Below are 25,694 nucleotides of genomic sequence, written 5' to 3' on the forward strand. Positions count from 1 at the left end.
CACACCAGTAGCAAGCACACATGGATGTGCTACTTTGGCCTAAATATCCAAAACCAGTTTAATCCTGTTAGTGCAGAAATTCCACACAGATCACAACTAGTTGCTTTGGGGTTTTGTTTGGTTGGGTTTTTTTCGGGTGGGGATAGGAATATTTAGGGAGGAGAAGGGGAAGAATAGTGTTACTCTGAGGCACAGAAAGCTAAATATGTATGAAGTGTCTACCTGGCACAACTCTATTAGTTAATTTTCACTTTTCATAGAATCATAGAATCGTTAAGGTTGGAAAAGATGCAAGGTACTTCAACCCAACTCTTCTGCTACCCATACCCCTGACTTGCTCATACATTTGACCTTTATTTCCCTAAAGCTGAAAAGCAAAAATTAAATTCCATCCATTTTCTGATCTGGCCAAAACCGCCTACAACTTCAGGAAGAAGCACAGAATAAAACCTAGTTATCAGCAGGTACAGCTGGTCTCACCTTTGTCTGAGCTCACAGAAAGTGACTTTAGAGTCAGTCTTATTCTCATCAGTAATGCAGGTCATCAACTGCATTCCTCCCACAGAGTTAGGTATGTGCAACAACGTGGTACAGGCTTTATAAAAACATCCCTTCATTCATTTTTAAATCTACTTTCCAAGACTACAGTGCAAATTATGCCCCCCTCTCCTTCCCTCCTGATGTTGCTATAAAATGTTTGTATTTTATTTGTTCTGATATTAGTTCAGGTGAGGGTAGTTTATTAATGGATTCCATCATCATCACCAACCAGTTACATAATTTAGCTATACAGAATATAAGACGGGCCACTGCTTTTTTCCCCAGAATCAGCCCTGAAAAATGAAAGTGCCCGGGAACTTGAAGGCTCTGCTGGAGTTCAGATACTGGCTTGGATTAACTGCAAACTCAGCAGCTGAGTTGTTTTACCGAGTTTGAAGGTTGCCTTTGAGTGAGCCCAAGTAGTGCTTGGCGCTTTTAGAGCTGCAGGCAGAGGGAGGAAAAGCCTGCTTAAAACTTGCCTGGAGCACACCTGAAATGATTGAACTCTGCAAGACTGGACAAGGGAGTAGGTTAATGCTTATCAAAATACTATGCAAAAAGCTCCAGTCCATTTCAACCTGGGGACGGCCCTTGCAGATGCATACCGTGCTCAGCATGTGAGGGTACGCGCTGTCTCCTGTAATACTGCTGCTAGTACAGTGACGCTTCGCAGGGGCACAAGACGCGTTCCCTAGGCTGCTCCACATGGCACTGCACAAAGAACTCTGAAAACGTGAACTCTAGGGGTTGGCTTCAGGCAGGAAACAAGCCAAAAAAAAAAAAAAAAGTATTTCGGAGTCTAAGGAAGAGACTGTTCTGCCTGTAATTATCCACATAAGGAGATAATTCACCTTCTGCGGTGGAAGAACATAAAGACTTTGCCTGGAGTGAAGAATGCCTCCCATGCCAATAGCGAGCAAGGAAGTAGAAAAACAGAGGGAGGATGTATTCTTGATTTACAACCTGCACATCTAGAATTCAATTATTTTAACTTGTCCAGTCACTTACTAGACTAGATAGGATCTAGTTTTTAATCTTTTAAAGAGTTAAAGTTCTCTAAATAAAAGCACCAGCAATTGACTATTTTCACTTTTAATGTGTCCTTTTTACTCAGATTGAAGTGATGCACGAAGCTAGTCAAGGAGGATCTAGCAGAGTCCTGGTGATGAGTGAAAGTGATGAGAACTTGTCAACAAGGAGGAGGTAAGGCTGCACACGTGAGCCAGTATCGGTTTTTTGTTCTTAGAATGCAAATAACTGCATTTATATTACCTTCTCTACAACTTCTTTGAAGTTCACCAAGACTAATAAATAACTAGATATAATCAAGTTACTGAAACGCTTATAGCCATGCGTTTATACGCAGTCTATCAGCTGGCAAAGCAAGCAAGATTTATCTTTTGGTTTGGGTTGGGGGCTTGGGGTTTGTTGGGTTTTTTTGCATTTTTTTTTTTTCTTAGAAGCATGAACATGAAATGAGAAACTAAGTCATTAGAATAAGCCTTGCGTGTATGTACAAAAAAGCAATATCAAAGATCATCTTGTGTTCAGGATATTCATATTTGACTATATGCCTCTGAGAAGCTTCTGGTTTTTTTAAATGCAAGCAATAATCTTTTCTTCTTTTCTGCAAAGCCTTGAGAGAGAGATTATTTATGATGTATTCTAAAACACCCAATACTTAAGTAATGTAGTTTAACAAAAAGTACCAAGCAAACCCAGTTTTTTTCGTTGAACTGCACTGTTTCTAGGCCAAAGGGAGCAATTAAAGAAGAAAAAAAAACCCAAACAAAACCCCCACAAACACAACACGCTACACAACAAAACCCACCCTGCAACAAGCCAAACCCCACAATCCTCGCGGACTTCATTCCTTTGTTCTCTTCTTCAGTATGATTTAGGGAATTTATACTTGCATTATGCCTCTCTCTCACACAAGTATACGCTGAAGTTACTTGATGAAAATGACTTATTATTTCTAAAAACACTAGCGTGATACATTGTGCTAGACAAACTGGAGAGACATAAAAAAATGCAACTTATTACTATCTGAATTTAACTATACCCTATGAAAATACTATGACTGGTCCCCAAACCATCAGCTAGTTTTCAAAAGGTGCAAAGTATGATCTGAAATAGAACTTATTTAGATAGATACATATCTCTTGGGGAATGATTGCCTAAAGAGAACATACAAATTTGGAGTCAATATTAATAACAGGTTAAGCTGCTAATATCTGGCAGTTTTACACCACTTTAGACCTAGAAGTTTGGTAAACAAATGTTTGAGGTGTCTCCTTTCTTGGGAACACCAATTTTGCCTCTTGTTCCACTAAAGGTTTGGTTCAAGGTAGAATGGAAAGGAAGCAGGGAAGGGGAGGAAGCAGTTTGAAGTCCTCTCATTAGAGGGAACTCAGAATAGCATTTAAAAGCTGAGCCTGTCAGTTACAAAGAAAGCAACAAGATATTTACCTTTGTTGTGTTGTTTGTTTTTTTTTTAAAGAAATAAGTCTGTTTATTCAAAGGAAATTTTACAAAACATTGTCTTTTTATGACACAGAGCAAAGTTTAAGAATAAATATTGAATACTTTGTATAAAAATTAGTAATATCAAAGGGAAACTGATGCAACCCAAACAAACAGGTAAAAACAATTTTGGCATTAAATATGCTGTGCAACAATGTAAAAACCTTAATGAGGAGTGACCATTCAGGCTGACACAGTTTTATTTGTAGAAGTAAAACCTGACAGCCCTGCATTGGAGCACCAAGACTATTGTTAAAAAAGGTTCCAGATAAAGGTGTACAAATCTTAAGTCAGTGTTTAGAACCAGAAAATAAGAAGCTTTCTAGCTTCTCCATTTTTTGAAAGGAGTGCCTTCATGCTTTCCTCTTTATTCAACAAGCAACTTCTTTTCACTGCAGCACAAGAAAATGCATATTACAACCATCAAGGCCCTTTTAAGATTAAGACACAATCCAAACAAAACTCAAACCAGCTGTAAAACAAAGTATTTCAATGGTCAAAAGTGACTTTCAGATAATGGCAAACTACATTGAAGCAGTGTTTTAGATGTTAGCTAGGTCATACCTTATAGAAGCTTAAGCTACTTAAAACTTACTTTACCTTTGCTTGTATGAGTGAAAACAATAAATCCCAACACATAGTTATGCTGGAAGAAACTGTAGTCTTAATAGTACGTTTTGGTTGCATACTGCGTATGAAGACCATCTCTCCCTACAGTGAACAGGGTGGCTTTTTCTAGTAGTGCAGTTTTGCCGTGCAGCTTGTTGATAGAAATGGCTCACAACAGGTCAGAGGTCTGATGAAGCCGCTTCCCTTCAGTAAGGAACACTACTTTCTCTGTATGTGTATTTATTTCTCCGTAAGCCAACAGGTTTTCTAGGGTTGTCTGGTGTTTTGTTTTTTTTTCTTTTAAAAACACACACATCCTCAGTACTGTAATCAATCTGCTTAGGCAAGAACAGGAACTGGATTTGTTCTTTCTAAAGTATAGCTGTTACATTCTTTAGTCATTCTGACACTGATAAACGATTTATTAGTGGGCTCTTCATATACCCAACATTTGGGTCCAGTTAGGATTCTTATTCTTTTCCTTCTGGAAAACCAGTTGCAGAAAGGTACATATTTCACCTAATTCCCATAGCTCTACCTACCATCCATCTGAAAGGGCAGCTTAGAGAACAGTCAGCAAGCTCACTCCTGGGTTCTGCCTATGCTAAGATATATACCGTTAGCCACTCAAACCATTAAAATCTGCAGCACAGCTCCAGGAACAGTAGCAATTATTTCAACAAAAGTTTACTACTTGTAGCTTAAAACTGCCAAGTCCTGTATAGCTGTTCTACAGTAAAGTCAGAAGACACAGATCAAGTACCTCGCTGCTCCACACAGCCAGAAACTTCAGGCAGAAGAAAAAGGCTAGTCTTAGACAGAAAGCAAGTAGTATTGCTCCTGTAATTAGCACATTTCCAACAGATGCTTGATAATTTGTGAGCTTTTGCATTGTTATTGCTCTGCTGATAAACTTGACCCATTCAAGCTTCCAGAAGGAGTCTTCTGACACTATCCACACTAGAACCTGTTCCAGCATCAAATCCGTTCACAAGCAATATCTGACTGTTCCTTGTGTGGGCCGTGTGTCCGCTGCAGGAAGAGCTACCACACGTTTGGCAATTAGCAACTAAAACATCTGTCCTGAGAGTCTGTGAAAGCACCAGTAGTGAGCTATACAAGAAAAGACCGCAGAAATCCTAGAACTTTGGTTCTCTGCGATATTTGTATGGCACCACAGTACAACTCACAATGGCTGAAGTTTGAGTGTCGCTGAGTTTGATCATCTGTCCTGATTTACAACGCACCGGTGTTTTGTTCCTCCTGCAGGTAATATTAACACTGAAATATATTCAAGATACAGGGTTTTGTGGACACAAACTACCCTGAAATTTTCAGGACAATCTTGTGCTTAAGACTTCAGGAGAAATATTTTAGTGATTTTGATTTGTGTACTGAGTTTCTGTGGATCACCATCTCCCTATCCCTTCACTGTGAAGTCAAACTTTGTGCAGAAAATACCCTCCCTCTTTGTTAGTGCAAGCATGAAATTTTGCCTTTTAAAGTCTTTAGCAGCTTCAAATTAGCTGTAAGTAACATTCTTTGGGACTTCTGCTTGCTTTTCACCTTCACCTTCAGAACCATGAATACTGGAAAACAGAAGCATTGTTAAAACTCATTTAGCTTATTTGCTTATTAAAGATTGGCCTGTTAAATGCTTCAGTTTTCAGAAGGCAGAGAAAGATAGCAAAACCAGTTACATGAGTAATATTTGATTTTTATCCTTTCAAGTTCAGTCCTGATCTAACGGGAGCTCCTTCGTTACTGAAAACAACCAAGTCAGAGGGCACTCAAACACTGTTTCCCCCATTTCAAAGCTTCAGGGAGCTCTGAGAAAAAGACTGTAGCAGGTCTTCACTTCTAGCGCTTGCTGTTTGTTTGTCAATTGTGCAGGTGCAGGTCCAGACTTACTTTCTATGACGCACTGAGAAATGGTGAATATTTGTAACCAATTTACACTGCCTTAAACTACTGCAATAGTCTCATTCATCAAGTCAGAAGTTCTATTTTCCTTGTGTTTTGAAAGGTCTACTCCATTTTGATATAGCAGATTTTCTTTTTTTTATCATCACGTGCCTTAGTTCACATAGCTTTTTTTAAAAAACTTAAGACTTACTGACAAGTTCAAAGTAACAGACGTTTTCATCAAGCATTTCAAAGTCTAGAAGTCAAGTCCATTATATAGTTCATTTAATCCAGACTTGCATCCCTTGAAGAGTGTAAAAAAACCCAGGCTACAATGTAAAAGGTTGCAGTACAATAGGAGAGCTATTCCAATAAGAGTTTCTGAACAGCATTTGGGACCATCTTTCCCCCCTACCCCCAACTATTCACATTTAAAATTTTACCTCTTTCCATGTTTACATGTATTTTGAATAAACAGCTAAAAAGTTGTTGCTCTGTTTTGGCTCAGTGGATCTTCAATGCAGATATTCAAGTATTAAGAAAATGCAGCTGAACAAGGATACGTGTCCTCATAGTACAGTTTACAGAGAAGCACAATATTGACTAGTCTGCAGTATATTCTACCCCAAATCCCTGAAGAAAACTTTTTAACTTTGGGATCTGTAGCCTGCTTCCAGAGCTGGTGAAGATCATCTACGTGTCCGTGAGATGTCATCATCTTGTTATAAATGCAGGGATGATATGGAGCCTTTCCTTCCCCAGAAAAAAATACATGATATTGTGGTACAATTCCCATTTTATTGGCACAGAGACCCATGAAAACATCATCTATATAAAGACTTGTATTGAGAGTCAATGAAGCCTCATATACTTTAGCTGCTACATCATTTGATATTACATATGCAGCTCCTGCTGTGTAGTCAGGATAAGAGGGCCACTGGTACATTTCATATGGAACATAGTATTTGCTACTCTTGTCTCTTACGGGAGGGGATCCGCGATGGACACGACCGATCCAGAGATCCTGAACACCGACTTGTGCCAGACTTTGGAGATAAGCAACAAGGTTTGGCATATGGATAAATATATCATCATCTGCAGACATAATGAACCTGGCATGAGGACAGTAGGCATTCACCCAGCTAAACTGCAAAAGCAATTTAAGAGTAAGATTGTGAAAAGTATCCAAGAAGTCCTGCTGAATCAAATCACTGTATTTCTGGTCTTCCAGCTGAAGTTCTCTTTGCAGCTGTGTTTGCTGCAGATGATCTGTTGGTCGTCCTAAAGCAAAAAGAGTTTTAATATTTGCATTAAGTTGAGAACGAACATACTTCTCGTTACCCCAAGTCTGTCTAATTGCATCCCTCCGATGACGGTTTTCGGGAGAAGTCTTCACAAACAACAGGAGAAGGACATCCTGCTGCTGACATTTCTCTCTGTGGTTGATCAAGTACTGGTAGGCTGATACTCTGTCCAAGTTAGCCCTGTTGATGGACAGGCTGTCGTTCACAAAATGGTAGCTATTTATGAGGTATCTGTATGAATAGGACTTCATATGGCTCACAATGTGATTATCAAATGGTCCCCAAAAAATCATGAGACACAGTATGAAGCACGTGGCAAATACCTGCAAAAAATGGCATTTTCTGACTCTTCTGGGACTAACAAACATTCTGATGCAGTTTCTATAATCCTTATTCTTGTTCAGGATCAGTGTTTTTACAGCACCTGTGTTTTAGTTTATGAGCACAGAGTCACTCTTTCAAGATAAGCGTCCAATGTAAGGCATGTTGTCTTTCATTCAGTATCCTTGCAAAGCCAGTTTTGTTCACAGATTTCACAAGTCATCCTTCTCAAAAAACATTTTTCTTTGATTGAAAGAATGCAGACCGTTTTGAAAGATGAGCCTTGCTGATGAGTATTTTCCCTTTGGAGCATCTTGAAGTGAACACTACAGCTCTAAATCGGATCTTCTCAGGTCTTTCCTTCCTTTGTGAAGATGAATACCTACCAATTGTAAGGGGGGGGAGGGAGAGGAGAAAAGTTTTAATGAGGTGTTATTAACACATCTGGTTTTAGGTTTGGTCATGGAAATGAGTTGACTACTCAGACACTCCCCATCACCACCCACCCACACCCTCCCCCAAACCGGGCAAGTTAGAGGTTGTCAGTGGCCCAGAGCAAGCTTGTGGGAGGCTAGTGAAGGAGAAGGGGAACCTGACACAGAGGCTTCAGTTCTGACACAAGAAACTCTTTCTTAGAAAAACCCACTGACGTTAGCCAACAGATGACAACATTTTGCGTAAATTCTTTCAAGCTAGGAGGGAAGCCACACCCTACAAGTGCCCGAGTTTACAAGTTGTCTTTGGGCGGCCATTACAGGGCCAGGCCCACGCAGAGACCTGCGCCTGCCCCGGGACGGGGGAGCGCGGGGCCGCCACCGCTGCCCCGCAGGCCCCGCCTCCCTCAGCCACCGCGGCTCCCCTGCGCTGCCGGCCCCCCCTCGCCACCGGCCTCCCCTCGCCACCGCCCCCCGCACCAGGCTCTCTGCGGGAAGGGCCCGAAGCCGCCTGGAAGGGAGGCGGGCGAGGCGGCCCCCGCTCCCGCCTGGCTGAAGGCCCTGCGGCCGCCTCAGCGCGGCCTCCCGCCCCGCTCCTCCCGCGGCCGCCGCCTCCCCCCTGAGGGAAGGCGCCAGCTCCGCGTCGTCCCCTTGCCCGCATCGGCCCTTCCTGCCCCAGCCCTGGCAGCGCCGCAACGGCCTCATCCAGCACCCTCCCGGCGCCGCTCTCGACGCCGCGGGCAGGCTCGTGGAAGGGGAGCAGCCGTTTGACTTCCCCAGCCAGCCTGAGGTGGGCTGAACAGTGCCGCTAGCGCAACCGTGCTGCGGTGGCGCCCGTCACCAAACGCCCCGTGTGTTGGCTTAGGACCTCTGCCTTTTAGCCGATGGTGCAGATAGAGTTTGTGTTGCAGTCTCTAAGGCTGAGGCAGGTTATACCGCAAGCTACACCAGACGGCCACAGACAGACCCTTCAGCCAGGCACCCCTCTCACAGCTGCACAAGACCGGACGGCTAACGCTGCGGGCCTACCGTCTCTGCTACCCACGAGGGATTTAGTGAAGAAAAGAATCCAAAGCACAAAAAGCCACCCAAGTCCAGCCTTCGTGCCCTGCAGTTTGTAAAGTTCACTTCTTGTAGCCGCAGCTCGCTCTCCTGTCTACTAAACAAGAACTGCCCGAAGGATCATCGTGTAAAAACCCAAGAAGCATGAGCTCTCTGTCATGCCAGAAATGTAGGACTAGCACCATAAGGAATGGCACCCCACTAGCTAAGCACTTCTTGCATGGAAACACAACCCCTGAAGCAAGAGGACACAAGCTATCACTATTACATTAGAAGTTACGTGCAACACAAATGTTGTGAGAGATTGTTCTACGCATTTGAGGTCTTGCAACTAGATAGCATGATGAGAACACAACAGACTATACAGAGATAAGAAAACCTGGCGCAATTTTGTGGTGTAGTTATCTACTGCAGTAAGAGGACTGGCTGCTCAAAATGGAACCGTGCGTTGGTGCAGTTGAGGCTTGCAGATTTTAGTGCATAACAGAAAAGCTTCATGGGCAGTTTGGTGAATAGAAGTCAGTCAGCGCTTTTTACAGTATCAGTTTAAACCCTTTTACTTTTGGAAACATGAAGTTAAACAGTACACCTCAGAGTTACAAACTCAGCAACTTTACAACAGAACGCTATTGCAAAGCTTACTCTTGTTTCAGATGAAGCACAGAGATGCAGACAAGCTGGAGTGTTACAGAAACCCAGACATTTGATAGCTCCTTTTGGAGGAGTGGGTCTGAAGACACCCACTACTTCCTCACAGTAAGGATAAGTTCTGTTTTTCTCCTCTGACCCAGATAGTTATTTGTGCTCTTTTCAAAAAATCTGTACTTTACATGAAGTTGGCCAGTTAGCACAAATGCTGCAGCATCATCTCCCCCAACTAAATTTACAAAGTCTAAAAAAAGGCTCAGCAGCCTAGGTGGTCAGGTTGCCCACTGCCATCAGGATAGCTTAAAAGCAGCACCAGGCAACCTATTTAACCACTTGTAGCAGTTTACCTTGGTAAGCACAAGAATCCTAGTCACCAAATACAACCTTTTTAGATTACGCTTGGATAACGTGTTTTGCCAAGAGTCTGCAATTGCCCATGTCCTCTGGTAAGAGGAGACAACAGTCAACACCACAAATACAAAGTGATAGAGGTCACTGAAGACTAACAGTGCAACTAACCTATATGACAGTTATTGCCACTAGGGAAGAATAAAAGCCCCCAGAAAAAAGAAAATGAAAGGGAAAAAAAAAACACAACCACAAAAAAACCCCAAAACACAGACATCACCATGGAAACAGCTTTAATTACGGAGCAGATAGCAGGCGACAAGAGATGTGCATAGACTAAATTTTCTGCTCGCTAGCACCCCCCTCCTGGAAGTCAAGAGATGCTGGAATGAAAATTAAATTTTTTTTCTTGAAGAAAAAACAAGCCATAAGATCAACAGACTGAAGGATGGAACAGTCTAGTCTGTCATTTTCTTGATCTAGTTCAGGGGAATTAGATCAGCCTTTAGTAGACAGAAGCTGCTCAGAATCCTCCTCAGAAACATACCCCTCAGGTAAAACTTTAAAATGCAATTATGGATGAGCAATACCGATGAAATTCAAGGAGGCCTACACCAGCTCCCCCATCTCTCTCCAAAAAAGCCCGGAGATTTGCACTGAAGGTGCCAATGCACAAGTGGAGTCTCTTTCATTGTCAGAATTGTTTATAGCCCATTTGCAACACCCATCCTTTGGGCTTAGTCATGCTCTCCTTCCCTTAACAAGAGAACAGGTAGAGTCACCACAGGAGCTATTTACTGCCAACTGATTCTCATAATTCTGAGAAAAGGGGAAAAAACCCAAAACACCAACACACCAATGTGTTCTCCTTAACAAGAGAAACATCGTGGAACAGAGATAAAACCATGTTTGACAGTCATTTTTCTGACCATAATTAAGGTGCTTTGCCTCTTGGCGTGCATTTTCTTACTTGTGGCTTGCAAGCTCTTAGACCCACTGAGACTGGAGAGAGACTGGGAGAACCAAGCACCCATTCACAGCTCCTGTAGCTGCCTTCCTTTCCAGCAGAGTTAAGATTCACAACTACATGTGGTCTTCCCCTAGTTGCAAGTACTGCAAGGTTTTTTCATTCTGCAGCAATCCTACCTTTCCTAAAAGGGTTTGTCATTTAACCTTTCAGTATTACCACAAGCATAACTATCCCTTTGAATGTAGCAACTGTTTACAATTCTGTATTTTGCATTCAGTGTCTATTCTGGGATGAAAGTGGAGCTAGCATAGTTTGTTCCGCAAACTCGATAGTTTGTAGAGTGACCACTGTGGAAAAGCAGATCCTTAGGGAGCTACTTTAAATGTCCACAGGAGTCAATATTTGAAAAAAGTCAGTATGAAGTTAATTTCAGGATGTAAGTAGAACAGTTTTGGAAAGCCCACTGAGGAGAGACAGACAAGAGAAACCCTGAAGAAACACGTAGACACCTCAGACATGAAACACCAGAGACAGGAAGAGCCATGAAGAGACAACATTCACACAAAAGACACTCCAACATGGAGATTTTTCCCAAACTACCACCACCCTGATAAAAACCTAAACCCAAGAAAGACCAACTAAGATTGCCCAGAGAGAACACCCCGCAACTCCCAGCTACAAATTTTGTCATGTGGTACAATACACATTCTGGGCTTCAATTGCTCTGTAATAGATTTGATATGCCACATCCCTCCATAACATGTATTTTAGGACAAAGATCATAATGTATAGTTATTTTTTGCTCGTTTAGATCACAAGTAGCTTTCCCAGGCAATGCAGGATATTCCAGGAAACACTATTTTAAATAGAACCATGTTTTACTATCAGCTTGTAGCAACTGTCCCTTTCACATCAACAATTTGTGGATACAGAAAGTTCAGAATATCTACAAGAAGGAACACCTCAAACATTACCTAGTTTCAAACAGAAGTCATCTGAAGAGCTGCTGATCTCTATGTCCATGTCTTGTCCTCGGCTGTGCTGAAGAGCCACTTAGTGTAAGGGTGCAGTTCCACGGGACGGTTGAGCTCAATCAAAAGCCTACTGCTGCCAGTTGAGGACAGCCTTGCACTCACTCTTCCCCCGACCCTGCCCTCTCATCCTTGCCACACAGACCTTCCACAGCTTGCAACAGCTCTGGAGCTTATATAGTTGCTCAACAAGCCAAATTCAGCTCCTCCCAACCTTTTCCCCTTAAAAACAACCTGCTGAAACCCTCAAGTGTCAGAAAGCGGTTAATTCAGGTCAAGATGTATCTAGAGCCTAACCTAAGTTCACAGCAAGACTCAAGGGTTGCTTTTGTAGAACCAGATGTAACACACATTGTTTCTAAAGCTTTCAGTCTTTTCAATTCTAAGGCTACGACCAGGCTCTGTGTTACTACAGAAAACTTGAAGCCCTAGGACAGGCTTTTGGTTGGAAGTCAGGCTGGTCCTGTCACATGAGCTACTCCAGATCAACCTGTTTGATGGTGGAGTGGGATGTCCAGGTTAGAAGAAGGCGCATTGCAGAGATGCTCCATCCTGCTGAAAGACTTCAGATGTCACACGGACCTAAGCTGCAACACCACTTCTCCAGCACTAAAGGAATGTGCCCAGCCACGGAGGTGACAGAAGCAGGCATGCTGCAGTTAAAGCTGCAGGGACTAAGATTAGCACTGCCTGGATTTAAATTCAGACAGATTTGTCAACCCTAGTGTAAGAATAAGACAATCCTGAGAAGAGTGGGTTGGATTTTCTTGAAACTTTCAAGATCTGTTTAGAAAGGAGTTACGGGGTTCAAAGAACACGTTTTGGCACATTTCAGAATTTTGTTTAAGTAGAATTTAAAACTTTTTTGCAACGTTTGGTTTCTGAGCAATTTAAAGTTACAACTCCTATGAAATTGAACTCCTCCATCTCCAGCAGTACTGATTTACATACCGCTTACACCAAAAGACCAAAGGAAATCTAGTCAAGTTAGCACATCAAATTAGCCATCAAAACACAAAATTACACGTTTATCAAGATTTTCCCTTCCAACTGACTAATTAAAGGGTAAGGAAGTATGTGCCTAAGTTAATGGGAGCAAAGCCTGAAGGGACACTGCTGCCTACAGCTTTAGCTCCGAGATTATGCAACCCAGGTTCCTCTTACCATTTCTCCGTTGCTGACATGTCTTCACAAGTCATGCTATCTGTCGTCTCTACCCTGGCCTATCTCCTCCTTCTTCACTTCCCAATATTTGAAGAACTACTTATACATTAAGAAATGTAATCTTCAAGTTCCTGTTATGTATGAGCTGTATCACAAAAGAAAACTGAACAGAAACACTGAGCAAGTTACACCCCTGACACTTGTAGGTTTTCCTGATGTAGTGACAGAAGGTCATTTTCAGGAAAAAAGATGCAGTATTTAGCTAAGCCTTCCTTCCTACATAGTTCGCAAGCGCCAAGATAGAAAGAAAGCACAAGCACACAGCCTGCAAAGAAAATAATTTCAAGTAATGTCAAAACTTCCACTGTTACACCTTGTTCTGTACAAAACTGGTGAGAAATGGAAGTGAATTCAGACAGGTATCCTGTAGGAAAATACGGTCACAATGACAATGGGGTTAACAAAAAGAAACAGAGAAACAGCCTAGTGCTATAAAGATCTATGAAAAGTTGAGAGTCAGGTCATGGATGTTGCATCAGTAAGGAACATTACATTAATGCAGGGATGACTGGCAGTGGCTGTGAAAATTTTGTTTCAAGACCATTTAACCCATCTTCTGCAATCTCATATGCAGGCTTTGCCTGCAAGTTCTTTAGTTGGCCTGCAACCTGCCGTCAGGGTACAGTTTCCTGGGGTGGCAGACTCAGCATTCTCAGATGCTTTTTGTACATGCTTACAGCTTGAACAGACACCTGATTTTCAGAAGGTAAACATCCAACACCTTCCAAAAGATGAACTCCTTAAATGATTCTGAAGTTGCTCAGTCAAGAGCAATCCCCTTATTAAAAAAAAGGGGGGGGGGGGAGACACTGAAATGCAGCACTTCCTTCAGGGGAGCTTTGTATCAGAAGTAACTACAGCAGCATGTAGAAAAATGAGACATTGAAAGCTGTGACCACTTGCTGCTTCTCATCGATGTGTAACACTTACCAGTGCTGGGGCAATCTCTGAAGTGTTTGTTGGCAGAGAAATTCAAAGGATGGCAAAGCATTAGATGGCAATTGAGAAAAGCATTTCAACTCCTTCAGGGCTGGAAGCAGAAACAGGTTGTAAAGGCTTAACACTGCCAGGAAACAGGTAACTGCCAGTAGAGATTTAGATTCTACAGAGGTTTTGTACTTGCTGTAACTATTGGGTGGAAAGGCAGAGACTGATTTCTTCAGTTTCCCCGAAAATGGAACAGCAAGCTTCCCAGCTGCTACAAGCAAATCTAAATGGAGGTATCTGCCAGAATGGACAGACTTGCCTTCTTAAGTTGCTTTCATCAGGATCAGTTCCCTGAAACAGCTACTGTGCAGCTAGCAGGTGAGGAGCAGGACCACATCTTTCAAGCACCGGTCTACATTTAAACTGCAATTTTCAGTTGTTTTAACCTGCTATATCTACTGGAGACTCTTCCCCATACAATCTAGAAGGGAGGACTGCATTTTCCAGAATGAAAACCTCCAAGATATGAGTCATTTAGTTCAAGGGATTTAGCACAAAATGCACAGGCACCAACATGAAATCCTTTGCTTTGTGTGCAGCAAATTGGGTGAATTTGTACTAACAGTAAGGATAATATTCTGGAGTTTCCAAGTCTGGCAGTGACATGAGTGAGGCTGCATGCCCTCATTTTCTGAGGAGTGACTAAGTTAGGTACTTAACTTCCACGCAGGCAAGTCAGAGCTCTAAGACACAGCTACACAGCCCATAATGGTACCTACTGTACAACCCGTCACATCTGTCTCGGCAGATGCCAGCGATGAGCTCTAACGCTATACCGAACATCAGTCCACCTTTATGCAAGTTCACTTTTACAGTGCCAGTGTTTTAAGACGTGCCAGATTGGTACACGTTCCTTTCAACTCCCATGTACTAAGGCAAAAATACGCAGCAAAGGGGCTGAGCACATTAACTGCAGCTGTTAATGTTACCCCCTCGGGAGCAGATGGCAGGGCTTAAGCATCAAAACCATTCCCACAGCACTGGTCTTTCTGCTTCAGAGCGAGACTTCAGTCAGCACTTTTTATAGCCTTTAGAAAGCCCCCCCGGCCCCCCAGTCATTTCTGTTCATATTTGGAATCTTATCTGGAAGCTTCTGTACAAGTGGTGTAAATAATTTTCTAGTGACTATGTATCACTTAATCTCAGAATATTACAAATACACCTTGCCTGCAGAAGCGGGGGAGGCCCACAAAAGGTGTTACAAAAAGGGCTAGCTTGCCACTGCTTTCTGTCCCACCTTAGCGTATTCACCTCTCTACAAAAGTGTATTTCAGACGACCTTGTGAGAAGGACATCCCATTACACGTGGCAGTCTTTGAGCTGAAGGCTGGCAGAAACTGAAGGCTGAAGATGCCCCATACTAGAGAAAGCAATTGTGAAATGTCAGTCCATTAAGGACCCAGTCCACAGCTCAATGCTGAAGACAAGAAAAGACAAATTCTCTAGTTACACATTAATGCTGAATCCCTGTTTACAGCATGTTAACGTTGAAGAGCTACAACATCACAGCCCCACCTAATCACCAATTCTTTCTGCTGCCTGTTTTCAGTAAGCCCATTCAAGTATGTATTTGCAGCTAGATCTAGAGATCTTGCTTCCTGCCTATTTTCCCCACAGACCTATGGTGATTTCTCTTCCAGTCTACAGGCCATACCCGAAGATCAAGCTGAACAACCTCTGAAGCAGACTCTTTCCATGCTAGCTGCCAAACTAGGAGGAAGTCAAATTTAAGAATGACACAACCAATTGCAAGAAGACCAGTTTAAGCTGCCTTTCTATGGGGCCTCACTTTGAAACTTTTTTTTTGCCTAGTAAGAATACTTAAAAAAAAATACAGAGAGTTAGAAAGTGTATGAAGGACTTATTTAAACAGAAAGCTAACGCTGTTGTACCATGGCCATTTCTAAACCATGCTAGACATTACTATTCTAGTTCCATGGTTTAAGTTTTTCATTCCAGATTAAATACTCTCTCATCTGCTCTCCAGTCCATCCCTCTTCCTCCGACAATAGTCTAGCCTATGATCCCACTTCAGCATCAAACTCCAGATGGGTCTCCCATATTGCAGCAAGAGTTTACGGTCAAAATTTGGATGTTACATGTGTCACTAATATGTGGGCACTAAGGCAGGAAGACAGACAAACGAGAAGCTCAATTAGTAGATTAGAATGCAGGGGCTTTTTGTGCCAGACACAGCATTGTTTTTTCTTTGTTTTTTTTTTGTTTGTTTGTTTGTTTTGTTGGTTTTTTTTTCTTCTTAGACCAATGATGATAAAACATGTTGGAATTTAAAAAGTCAAGTCAAATACTGGTTAACTTTCAGGGTACATGAGCTGGTGGGGTTTTTTAGTGTTCTATTAGACTAGTCCTCTCCTTTCCAGATTTAAGTTAGCACAGATCAGAGATATGTGAAGTCATGAGCCCACATAGCAGAGTACCATCCCATCTAGACTTCCCAAATCAGCTCAGCTGCATAAACTTGCCTCTCTCCTAAGCATAGCGCATTAACTTGAGCCGAGTATGATGCTGACTTACCATCCCGACACCATTTATACTCTATACACAACGGAGCACGACAGCAGCCCTGGATCACCCCTTCATCAGATCTTTTCCTCCAGTGGTTGTGTTCCCAAACCTACACGGAAAGCCCTGGGAGACAAGTCCGCAGGTTTGCTTGTCCACCTGCAAACCACATAGACAAGAGCTCAAGGAGGCTGGGCAGCAGAACACTAGCGCTGGTTCCCATCCTAATGGTACCTGGCCAGTAAGGACCAACATCACTCTTGTTAAAAACTCTTCCAGTTAGCTGACCCAAGCCGTGCAGTCAGGAACACAGCCTGTTTTTCAGTTCTTCGTACAAGTTATAGAAATCAAGGAGCAAATTGGGTCCCAATCCTATGCACAGGGATACTAGACAGTACAAACTAATTTTCTCCGTTGCCAGGGGAAGTACCCAGGTCTTCAGTTTCAAGGCCACGCTTTCCCCGTGACACAGCCAGCAAGCACAAGGTATAATGCTAGACTGAATCCACCGTGCACAGAGACGTACCTCAAGCAAAGCACACACCTATACACAAAGGCCTCCTAGTAATTTAAGATAGTCCTGTTAAAGCAACTGTAGGATCAGCCTACAAAAGAAGCAGCTCTATGGAGAAAAACAATACTTCTATCATCTCTAAGAAAGCATCTGCATATATAATTAAATTTAAAAGATGAGCTTTCTGCTGAGTGAAAAACCATAAGGAAGAGGACCTCTTTAAGATGACCCCCTAATGGCTTATCACCCTCACAAATGTAGCGGAGCTGCCATTGCCACAACACTTCAAAGCCCTCCTCTTGAGATCACCAAGCGCAAATATTGCTTAAGCCACTTCAGCTTTCCTTACGCCCACAGATCGACAAGCACGTAGGAACAGACAGTCATTGCACACTGTTCCCCGGGCCCTTACCAGCACCGTGCCTTATTCGTTCTCAGCCCCTCCTGTTCAGTGCCGTACACAGCTGCCAGCGACTCTTAAGCTGAAAGAGAGAAATGTTGTCATCTACTAGAGGCTGAGGGAAGAGGAGGAGAGTTATTAATGACCCTGTCTGCTTCTTGGGTAGTCTCATCTAGTGGGTTGTCGTCTTTTATTAATAGGAAATTAATCTATTTGAATCAAGCAAGCAGTCCCTCTGACCCCATAGTCTCTTCTTGTTTAGCATTTGTACTTCAGTTCTCTTCTTAAGAGATTAATACCCATTTGGGGTAGTTCTGCACTAATTTGCTAAAACTGTTTCAACACATGCAAATGCAGTGTAAAAGTGAAGTCTATACATATACACTATATGTATACACACATTTTCTATAGACGCATGAAGTACTAGTCGTTCAAGACATACCAACAAAAGTTAAGAACTTACATCTTTAATGAATTTAAAGTTACATACAGAGCACCTTGAATTCAGTTAAAGAGTCACCCTAACTTCAGGCAAATCATTATCTAGAAATAGCGCGCGCCCCAGACCGTCCATTTCTCCTAACTTCCAGACTGCAATTCTGAAAGCATTCACAGTCTTCACTGGCATAAGAAAGCCCCAAATAGTTTTAATGTTGAAACGGAATAAACATGCTAGAAGCATTATCTTAAGAGGTACATGCAGTGTGAGGAAAGCCAAACTCCCATCAAACAAACAGGTACCGTCCAAACCTGTCAGGTTCGTGCCCTCCAGTCAAGAGCTAGCGATCTATATCAAAAGTTACCCACTTCTTGGGGAGTGATTGTCAGCGTGGGGAGAAGGTTAAAGAAAACAGCGAAGAAAGTTTTGTTAAAGCTAAGTGTACTGGAAGAGCTGGCCACCGAAAAGGACTAAAGAGGAGAATGTTTTCTGCATTTGCAACAACCGCTGCTGACAGAAGTCACCACCGTTTTGATACTTCCATGAGACCTGGATTCATATGGCTAGCTAACCTTTTCCTTTAGTTCAGCAGTGAAATGTTCAGCTAAGGTCTATTCAATTATTTTATATGACTACGTAAGTTTCAAGGCTTTAATGTAGTTTTCACATTTTAAACAGCTCTCAAGACAGTCAAATATTTCACATCAAAAGCTGTTGATTCTTTGTAAATTTAAAGATACAGAAGGCTCCTGCGTACATGTTGGGGGTCTCCACGGGTGTTTCAAGCAAGCCAGAAAGGCACAAACATCTCGGATTTTATGATAAAGTGGATCGAGAACCACCTCAGCATATACAAAGGAGCTGCAGATTGGCTGGAGTAATAGCAGCTCAAGGCTTTGTTTAAGCCTGCCTCCAAACTAGGTGGGATGATTTCCATTAATCCTCTCCTACTTCTGTGGGAACCAAGGAGAATTTTTGCCTTTTATACAGCCTTTTCCGCAATGCAACACGGCCAGGGAATGAACAGGAGACACTCATCTGCTTTTTGTTGTTATGAAATATGGGGAGAAGGAACAGCACAGGCTCACAGCAGAAAAGCAAAAAGAGCCAATGCTCCCCACGTGCACTTACGAGAAACGTGACAAGGCTGTAAGCTGTAGCAACTTCAGAGCAGCATCCTGCAGTTTCCCTGCTTACCACAGTTGAAGTGCCCTCACTCAGCGCTGCTAACAAGTCATGGGCCACCACAAGCAACAGAACAGAGGACTAAACAAAGAATTCATCAGGCCTGGCTTCAAGTTTCAAATCAGATAAAAAAAGTCAAACAAAGGAGCTGCAAGACACTCCCAAGATGATTAATAAGCAGTGAGATTTCCCTAAGACTTTAAGTCTTTGTAAATTAAATGAAGGAACTTGTGCATTTGCATTTAACCAGAAGTACTTGTCTCTGCTTAGGAGAAATGGATAGTAGGTAACATTATTTAATAACGTCAAGAGCCAGTAAAAATAATATTTTGAGATAGATATATATATACACAAACACGTGTCTGTTGTATATATGTGTGTGTATACACACACACACACTTCTGTGCCAGACTCTGTAAGGCCAAGAACGTAACTGAACGACATACAGCACTAGCGTACACACAGCACCAGATTAAGAACTACTGTGAGGACAGTTTAGTGAAACAGAGTGAAGGAGACGCTACAAATGGGGTTCACTGGGAGACAGACTACAAAACACCAGTCCGTGGACTCAAAAGGAAGCTACGAAGATGGGAGCAGAAGCTTACAAGACAGGAATGACTTAAGGCAGAAGAAAAAACAGAGACATCCATTAAAGAAGCCTGATCATTCTAGAAAGTTGAGCTTTGAGAACAATGCAATAGAAAGTCAGTACTTGTAATTACCACAGGACTTTACTCGGGTCTCGTGGACAAAGCAGCCAAAACCTCAGAAAAGAATTAGTCATAAGTATTGTACCTTTGCCAGCCCTACTACCCACTATAAGGGTTTCCTACTGAAAACGTAGTCAATAAATATTTCATTGGAAAGGCAGGAGAGTTACAAGGAAGAGCTGCGAAAGCACTTTGTCTAGTCTTAACAATAAGACACATGGATCACACGCCCCAGTATACAGCGCGAAGTGAAAGACTATTCTTCCTTCAGTTAACCAAGTCAAGTAGAAGAAAATCCATCCATCCTCAGTCTGTTTCATGCTCCATGGAAAAACACAACTAGTCGAGGACTGGGGGGCTGCAGTGGTGTATGGTGAGTAGCAGTTTGAAGAACAGGAGAAGCTTTACCTTTCCGGCCCCAAGACAAAAGACCAGTTTAAGTCAGTTCGCACAAGCTTCTTCAGCTCTTAGCAGCAGCGAAAGCAGAGGAAACAAAAGTTGCAGGATGTGGCAGAAGTGTGAACAGAAAGTGGCTTACTGGGCCAACAGTAAGTTCAATTTGAAGCAACTTTCCTCAGCTCTAAATGCAGAGGACTGGCTGAAATCCCTTCCTTTGCCGAGGTGTCCCAACGCACCTCCAACAACATTATCTGTGTTGACAAAAGGAGTTCTTTATTTCAAAGTTGCTGCACCTGAGTTGGTGATGCTGACTTGCTGCACCTGAAAGGTGACAGTGTACCTTCAGAGCACGGCAGCACTCCTGGGAGTTTTGAGTGACCAAACACTTTTTATTCAAGTTTAAGACTACATCCAGCAATCTGGAGGCGGTACCAGACAGTCAAGCTTGACCTCATGAGACTGGCTTGCAGCAAGCAAACTTGCTCTGTGCTACAAGGCAGGAACTCCTGCAGTCTGTGGTCTTAGCAATACGGAGACGTACGTCCCTCTTCAACAGTCCTTCAAACCAAGTTGCTCTCATTTACAACAACATTCCCTTCTTTCGAGGTCATCTGTCCACAGGTTTTTTAAGCAGTCTTGGGATCTGTCAGATTTTCTGAGTTATTTGGGCATGTAGCAGCAGCATCTCCAAGCCACAAGTTCCATCTAAGTTGAAGATCAGACTATGCAGCCACCCAAGCAACGGTGAGCTTCAGGACTGGTACCGGTTCATTCTAAAAAGCTGCGATTCCAAAGCGAAGGTGTTGTTTCATCATCCTATTTCCATACATTGTGGTGGTTTCCTCATTGACTATAGAATTTAAGTCATCATCTTTCCAAGATCGTTCCATAGTATTCCCCCCCTTGCTGCCAAGGGCAAACGCGCTATTCGCAAAACTTACGGAAGAAGGGAAACCTCGCAAGTGTCCGTGACTATTATTTCAGTCTTTGAAGACTCGGGAATGCACAGACCTCAGTGCAGGATCTGGACCACAATTTCCCAAACGTTGCCAAGATTCCAAACGTGCAATGTCTCCTCTGTCAGTGGAAAATCCTGCTGTCACTTCCAGCCATCCTGACAGAGGTGGACCGTGCTGCTTTCCACTGGAATTTGAAGATTAGTTATTACTAAGGTCTGCTGAATAATCGGATAGCCTCGCTCGAGATGCGCGTCTCCTAGGCAGCCAGGGCAGGTACTTTACTAAACTCTGCCAGCACCATATGGAAGGAAGAGCCCGTAGCGCAATGCTAATCCATCACTTCTGCTTCCCTCCGCTGCCTCCTCCCAGTTCCGCGGCCCAGCAGAGCTGCTGCAGCAACAGCAAAACCACAGCAAGTGCTCCCAGCAACCAAACCCCTCGGTGCTCCTGTGCTTTCAGCAAGCGACATCGTCAAGTTAAAGGATTGCCTAGACAATTCTTCAGGCATGGACTGATCACCGTGGGAGATGAGGCAATGACTGATCACCAGGGCAGATGAGGCAACGCTTAGTACATCCTAGATGCCATAACACTGTAGGTGCAGAGTAACAGCGAACACGTAAGCCACTGGCATTTCAAATGATAGGCGGTGGCTTGCAGGGTTTTCCACACGCTTCTCCCTAACCTGTCGGTGAATTGCCATTCCTGGCTTCAGTACTCACTCCTCCTTTGGCCAGATGCCAGAGGGAACCCTGAGCAACCAGTTTGCGTCTCAGTAATTTAGGATCTGGGAGGAAGCAGGAAGTAACACAGTTTTGATTCGCTCAGTGGAAGAGAGCTTGTAAGCAGAGGCTGTTACTACATTTCTAAGCAGGAAAACAAAACAAAACAAAACCTTACCAGTGAAAAAGCCCGCATTTTCACCGAGATACTACTTTTCTGTATATCAGATGGGGGGCTTCTGTGAAACTAGTTCTGGACAGAACAACCAGTAACTCCCATAATACCAGAGCAACACCCCGCTCTAGGTGACAGTCCAGCCTTCTGGAATACTGCTAGAATATTCCATGGCAGTTGTTATCAACAGTGATTTCATGTCTCCTGCCCTGCTCAACAAGGGGAAAAAAAAAAAAGCTGGCATGTAACCTCTCTTAGAATGCAACCATTTAAAAATAATCTATCCCTTTGCTAACCCCATCCTCTTCCCTTCCCACCTGCCAGGAGAAGCGCAAGAATCGGGCAGGAGACGCCAGAACTAGGCAGCACCATACAAATGGGCTTCAACAGCTGCACTAGTAGTTTCAACACTACTGCTAGGAGATCCCGGGCATGAGCCTGGCGGTCGCTAGGCGAGGATGCTGCAGCACACGCAAGCAGCGCGCACCGCGTCCGCCCCCGCTGTGGGCGCCCGGAGCAGAACTGCGGGCTGATTTGATCGTTGCCCTGCGCTTGGTTCCGTTGCTGACGCTGGAGCACGGGCAGTCGCCCACCGCCGGGGGCTCGCTCGGAGGCGGCTAACGAAGCTGCTGCTGCAGCAGCTGGGGCGCTCCCCGCTCCGGGGCGGGCCGGGGCGGCTCGCCCGCTTCTCACCGCCGCCGCCCCCCCGCCGGGCCGAGGCCCCCGCCCCGAGGCCGCGGCGCCCCGGCGGCAGCCTGCGGGGCCGGGCCGAGGCCGAGGAAGGCTTTCGGCCATGCGGCTGCCCGCGCCCCTTCGCGGGAACAAAGGCGGGAGCCGGCCCGGCCCCCCGCACGCCCCCCGGCCGCCCCCGGCCTCCGCCGTTTGACAGCCGCAGCCCGGCCCAGGGCAGGCGCACAAAAAAAGGGAAAGAAAAAAGAAAAAAAAAAAAAAGAGGCTTTTTCCAGCTTTGCTTGGCGCAAACGCGCTTTCTGAAAGGGTTCCGCGCCCCCCCTTTCGCCGAATGCGTTTACTGCGCCGATCGCCTGCGGAGTCCCGCCGCCGGCCGGCAGCGCGCCGCTGCGCCGCGCCCCGGGCAGGGGCTGGCGGGGCCGGGCCGCCCCGCTGCTCGCCGAGGTGCGGGAACTCCCGGCCGCATCTGCGAGTCTCTCGGGTGGGAGCGGCTGCGGGGGAAAAAGAAAAAGACAAACCAAACCACAAACCACTCTTCCTGTAGAAAAAAAAAAAAAAGAATCTGGAGAAAGGAAGCCGGGAGGGGCTGCCGAACAGGGGCAGGAGGAACCGCCGCTTTGAATGGGCTGTTTCATCGCAGCGCTCGAGTGGCTGCGGGCTTTCCCTGCAGGGCTCAGGGGATGGGACAGACCCTGAAAGGGCCACAAAGGACTGCTGAGGCTTTTCTGCCTTTTTTTTTTTTTTTTTTATAATATAATCGACTGCCAGATAACGATCAGAGATTTGGGGGGAATCTGCTAGAAGGCTGCACAAAACAGACATTAAAACTGCACGGAGGGTTGGGTCTCGTTTATCGCAGAAATTTGAAATCCCAAACTCCGACAAAACCCCTCTCTAAGGCCCGAGCGAGGCGGTGGCGCACGGAGTTGGTGGATGCGGTCTGTAGCAGAAACCTTCTGAACAAAGCAGTTGGAAAACTTGTTTGTCTGCAGCCAGGAGCCGCAGTTGCAGACACGCGGAGAAGTGAGCCGCCCTCCTCCCCTGAACGGGCCGGCTCTCGCGGTCCCCGGAGCCCGGCAGAGAAGAGAAAGGAGCATTTAGGAAAACAGCCTAGTGGGGCTCATTTTCATTTCCCAGCCACTCGCTTTACGCACAGACGCGGCACGACCGACCCGGCCGCTCCTCGCCAGCGAACAAACTTGGCGATGGGGGCCGGGGCCGCAGGACGCTCGGCAGGGACTCACGCACCTCTCGGGCGGGCTGGGCGGCCAGCTGCTCCGCTCCTCTCCCTCCGTCCGTCCGTCCGTCCGTCCTGGGGCCGGAGATCGCGCTCCCGGCCGGGGCCGCCGCCGGGGCTGCAGCGCCCGGGATCCCGCGGCGCGGAGCCGAGCGGCTGCGGCTGCGGCTGCGGCTCCGCCCCCGCCGCGCCCGGCCCCGGCCCCGGCCCCGGCCCCGGCCCCGGCCCTGGCCCCCGCTCCGCTGCGCTGCGCTCAGGTGGCCCGGGCTGGGAAGGCTGCCCCGCTCCCGCCGCCGCGGCGTGCGGCTTGCCGCCGCCTGCCCCTCTCCCGAGGCGGCGAGGCTGCAGCGTGGGGAAGCGGCGTCTTGCGAGGGCACTCAACGTGCTGAAAGTAACGTCTCGTAGAAGTTCAAAGGTACCTCTGTCTTAAAAGTGTCGTAGGGGACAGGACAAAAAGTTTAGCTCGTTGCTGCTCTGAGTCTCCGAGGTGCTAAGTAGCATCTTACTGTTGGTAGGTAGTTTGTAGGTCACAGTGAAACTCCTTCCCTTCACGTTCTCGTTGGAAATCTTCAGGGGAGGAAGAGTGCGGTTTAGGTTTTCTTTTCTACCTTCCCCACGAACCTTGGTGAGTTATTTGCATCATCTTGAGGGGAATGCCCGATTCACTGAAGTGCATCAAGACTAAGCCGGTCTCCGTGGTCGGTAGACGGAGACAAGTATTTAAAAAACAAAGCGAGGCAAGCGCTGTGAACGTGCCCTCTTTAAATACACTTCTGCAAAACTTTGTCAAGAGGAAAACTAGGTTAAAAGAAAAGCTCGTTCAAATTAAGTTGAAAAGCCACTATAATGCTGCGCCTCGTATGGTTTATTGGAAATCTGAGATTTCTCACTGAATATAAGTATCAAACACAAGCCCATTGTGTATCTTCCCTTCTCTCACATGACTGGGATTGTTCTGAATCATTCCTGACCTCATCATTGACTTCATAGAAATTTAACTATTGCGTATCGTGACAATTAGCGCCTGTTTGTCACTTTACGGCCATAAACCTGACAACATCTCTGTGAGGTGAGGAACTGTTTTCTTTTTACACACAAGAGAGAAAAGCAGAGATAGGAATACTGTCATCGGGGGCACCCGGCAAAAGTAGAGCAAGGATAAAACCTGGGCAGGTGAGGAGCCCAGGGAAGGGTGCGCTGCGGCGCGACAGCGGTGTGCTCGGGGCGCGCTTCGGGGGCTACGCAGTTTTTCACTTGATCTCTCCTTTCTCCTGTTACGTGGCTTAGTATGACTGAACTTCATAGCAGCCTTCCCAGATTTCTCTTCGTCTGTTTGATTCTGCGGTAAGACAAAACAGAATCCTTTACAATTGGCAGTTCACCCTGGCAGGAAAAGTTTGTGTAAATTTGGCATGTTATCTAAGCGGTGTTTAAATAACAGTCGAAATAACCTTATAAACAAAGCATCATTCGTTTTTCTTACCAAAACAATAATTGCTGATTCCTTCCCTAGTTCGCAATTTTTGGGTTTTTTTTCATAAGTTTATTCTTCATTCTTACTTCTAGGTGTCATCCCATTCGAGCATGTTATCCGTGATAAAACAGTCCCTTTCAGAATGAGAAGTTCTCGATGATAGATATTTAAAAACCTCAGGAGCACCTATTTCTTGGCCGGTGATGCCAGTTTTTCCTGTTTTCAGTTTCAGTTGAAATTGGTGAACCAGAGAGAAAAAAAAAATAGCAGCTGGATTCTTCTTTCCACAAGTAACTGTAAAAAAAAAATGCAAACCATGATTCACTTATGCTTCAACCAAATATGACTACAAGCA

General features: G+C 44.8%; 2 protein-coding genes across 18 annotated transcripts in view; one reads left to right on the forward strand and one right to left on the reverse strand.

Moving 5' to 3' along the window:
* Positions 1-25,694, forward strand: part of MCF2L2 (MCF.2 cell line derived transforming sequence-like 2) — a 182,457-nt gene that overhangs the window by 88,684 nt on the left and 68,079 nt on the right. For all 10 annotated transcript variants that reach the window (XM_087738487.1, XM_087738485.1, XM_087738493.1 and 7 more), the window contains exon 15: positions 1,655-1,743. In XM_087738487.1, the coding sequence (XP_087594613.1) occupies positions 1,655-1,743 (89 nt within the window). The remainder of the gene's footprint in view (positions 1-1,654; positions 1,744-25,694) is intronic.
* B3GNT5 (UDP-GlcNAc:betaGal beta-1,3-N-acetylglucosaminyltransferase 5) lies at positions 1,743-24,028 on the reverse strand. 8 transcript variants are annotated; one of them, XM_087738501.1, is made up of 4 exons: positions 23,877-24,028; positions 20,092-21,225; positions 17,359-17,428; positions 1,743-7,587 (listed from the first exon to the last, which is right to left on the reverse strand). In XM_087738501.1, the coding sequence occupies exon 4, from the start codon at positions 7,250-7,252 to the stop codon at positions 6,116-6,118; it is 1,137 nt and encodes a 378-aa protein (XP_087594627.1). In that variant the 5' UTR covers positions 7,253-7,587; positions 17,359-17,428; positions 20,092-21,225; positions 23,877-24,028; the 3' UTR covers positions 1,743-6,115. The 8 variants fall into 8 exon arrangements, with proteins under 8 accessions (XP_087594627.1, XP_087594628.1, XP_087594624.1 ...); XM_087738502.1 differs by lacking the exon at positions 23,877-24,028 and adding an exon at positions 21,942-22,604; XM_087738498.1 differs by lacking the exon at positions 20,092-21,225.

This window comes from Nipponia nippon, unplaced genomic scaffold, assembly GCF_047370975.1.
Source record: "Nipponia nippon isolate SJK-2023a ecotype South Korea unplaced genomic scaffold, ASM4737097v1 scaffold_7, whole genome shotgun sequence".
NCBI lineage: Eukaryota > Metazoa > Chordata > Aves > Pelecaniformes > Threskiornithidae > Nipponia > Nipponia nippon.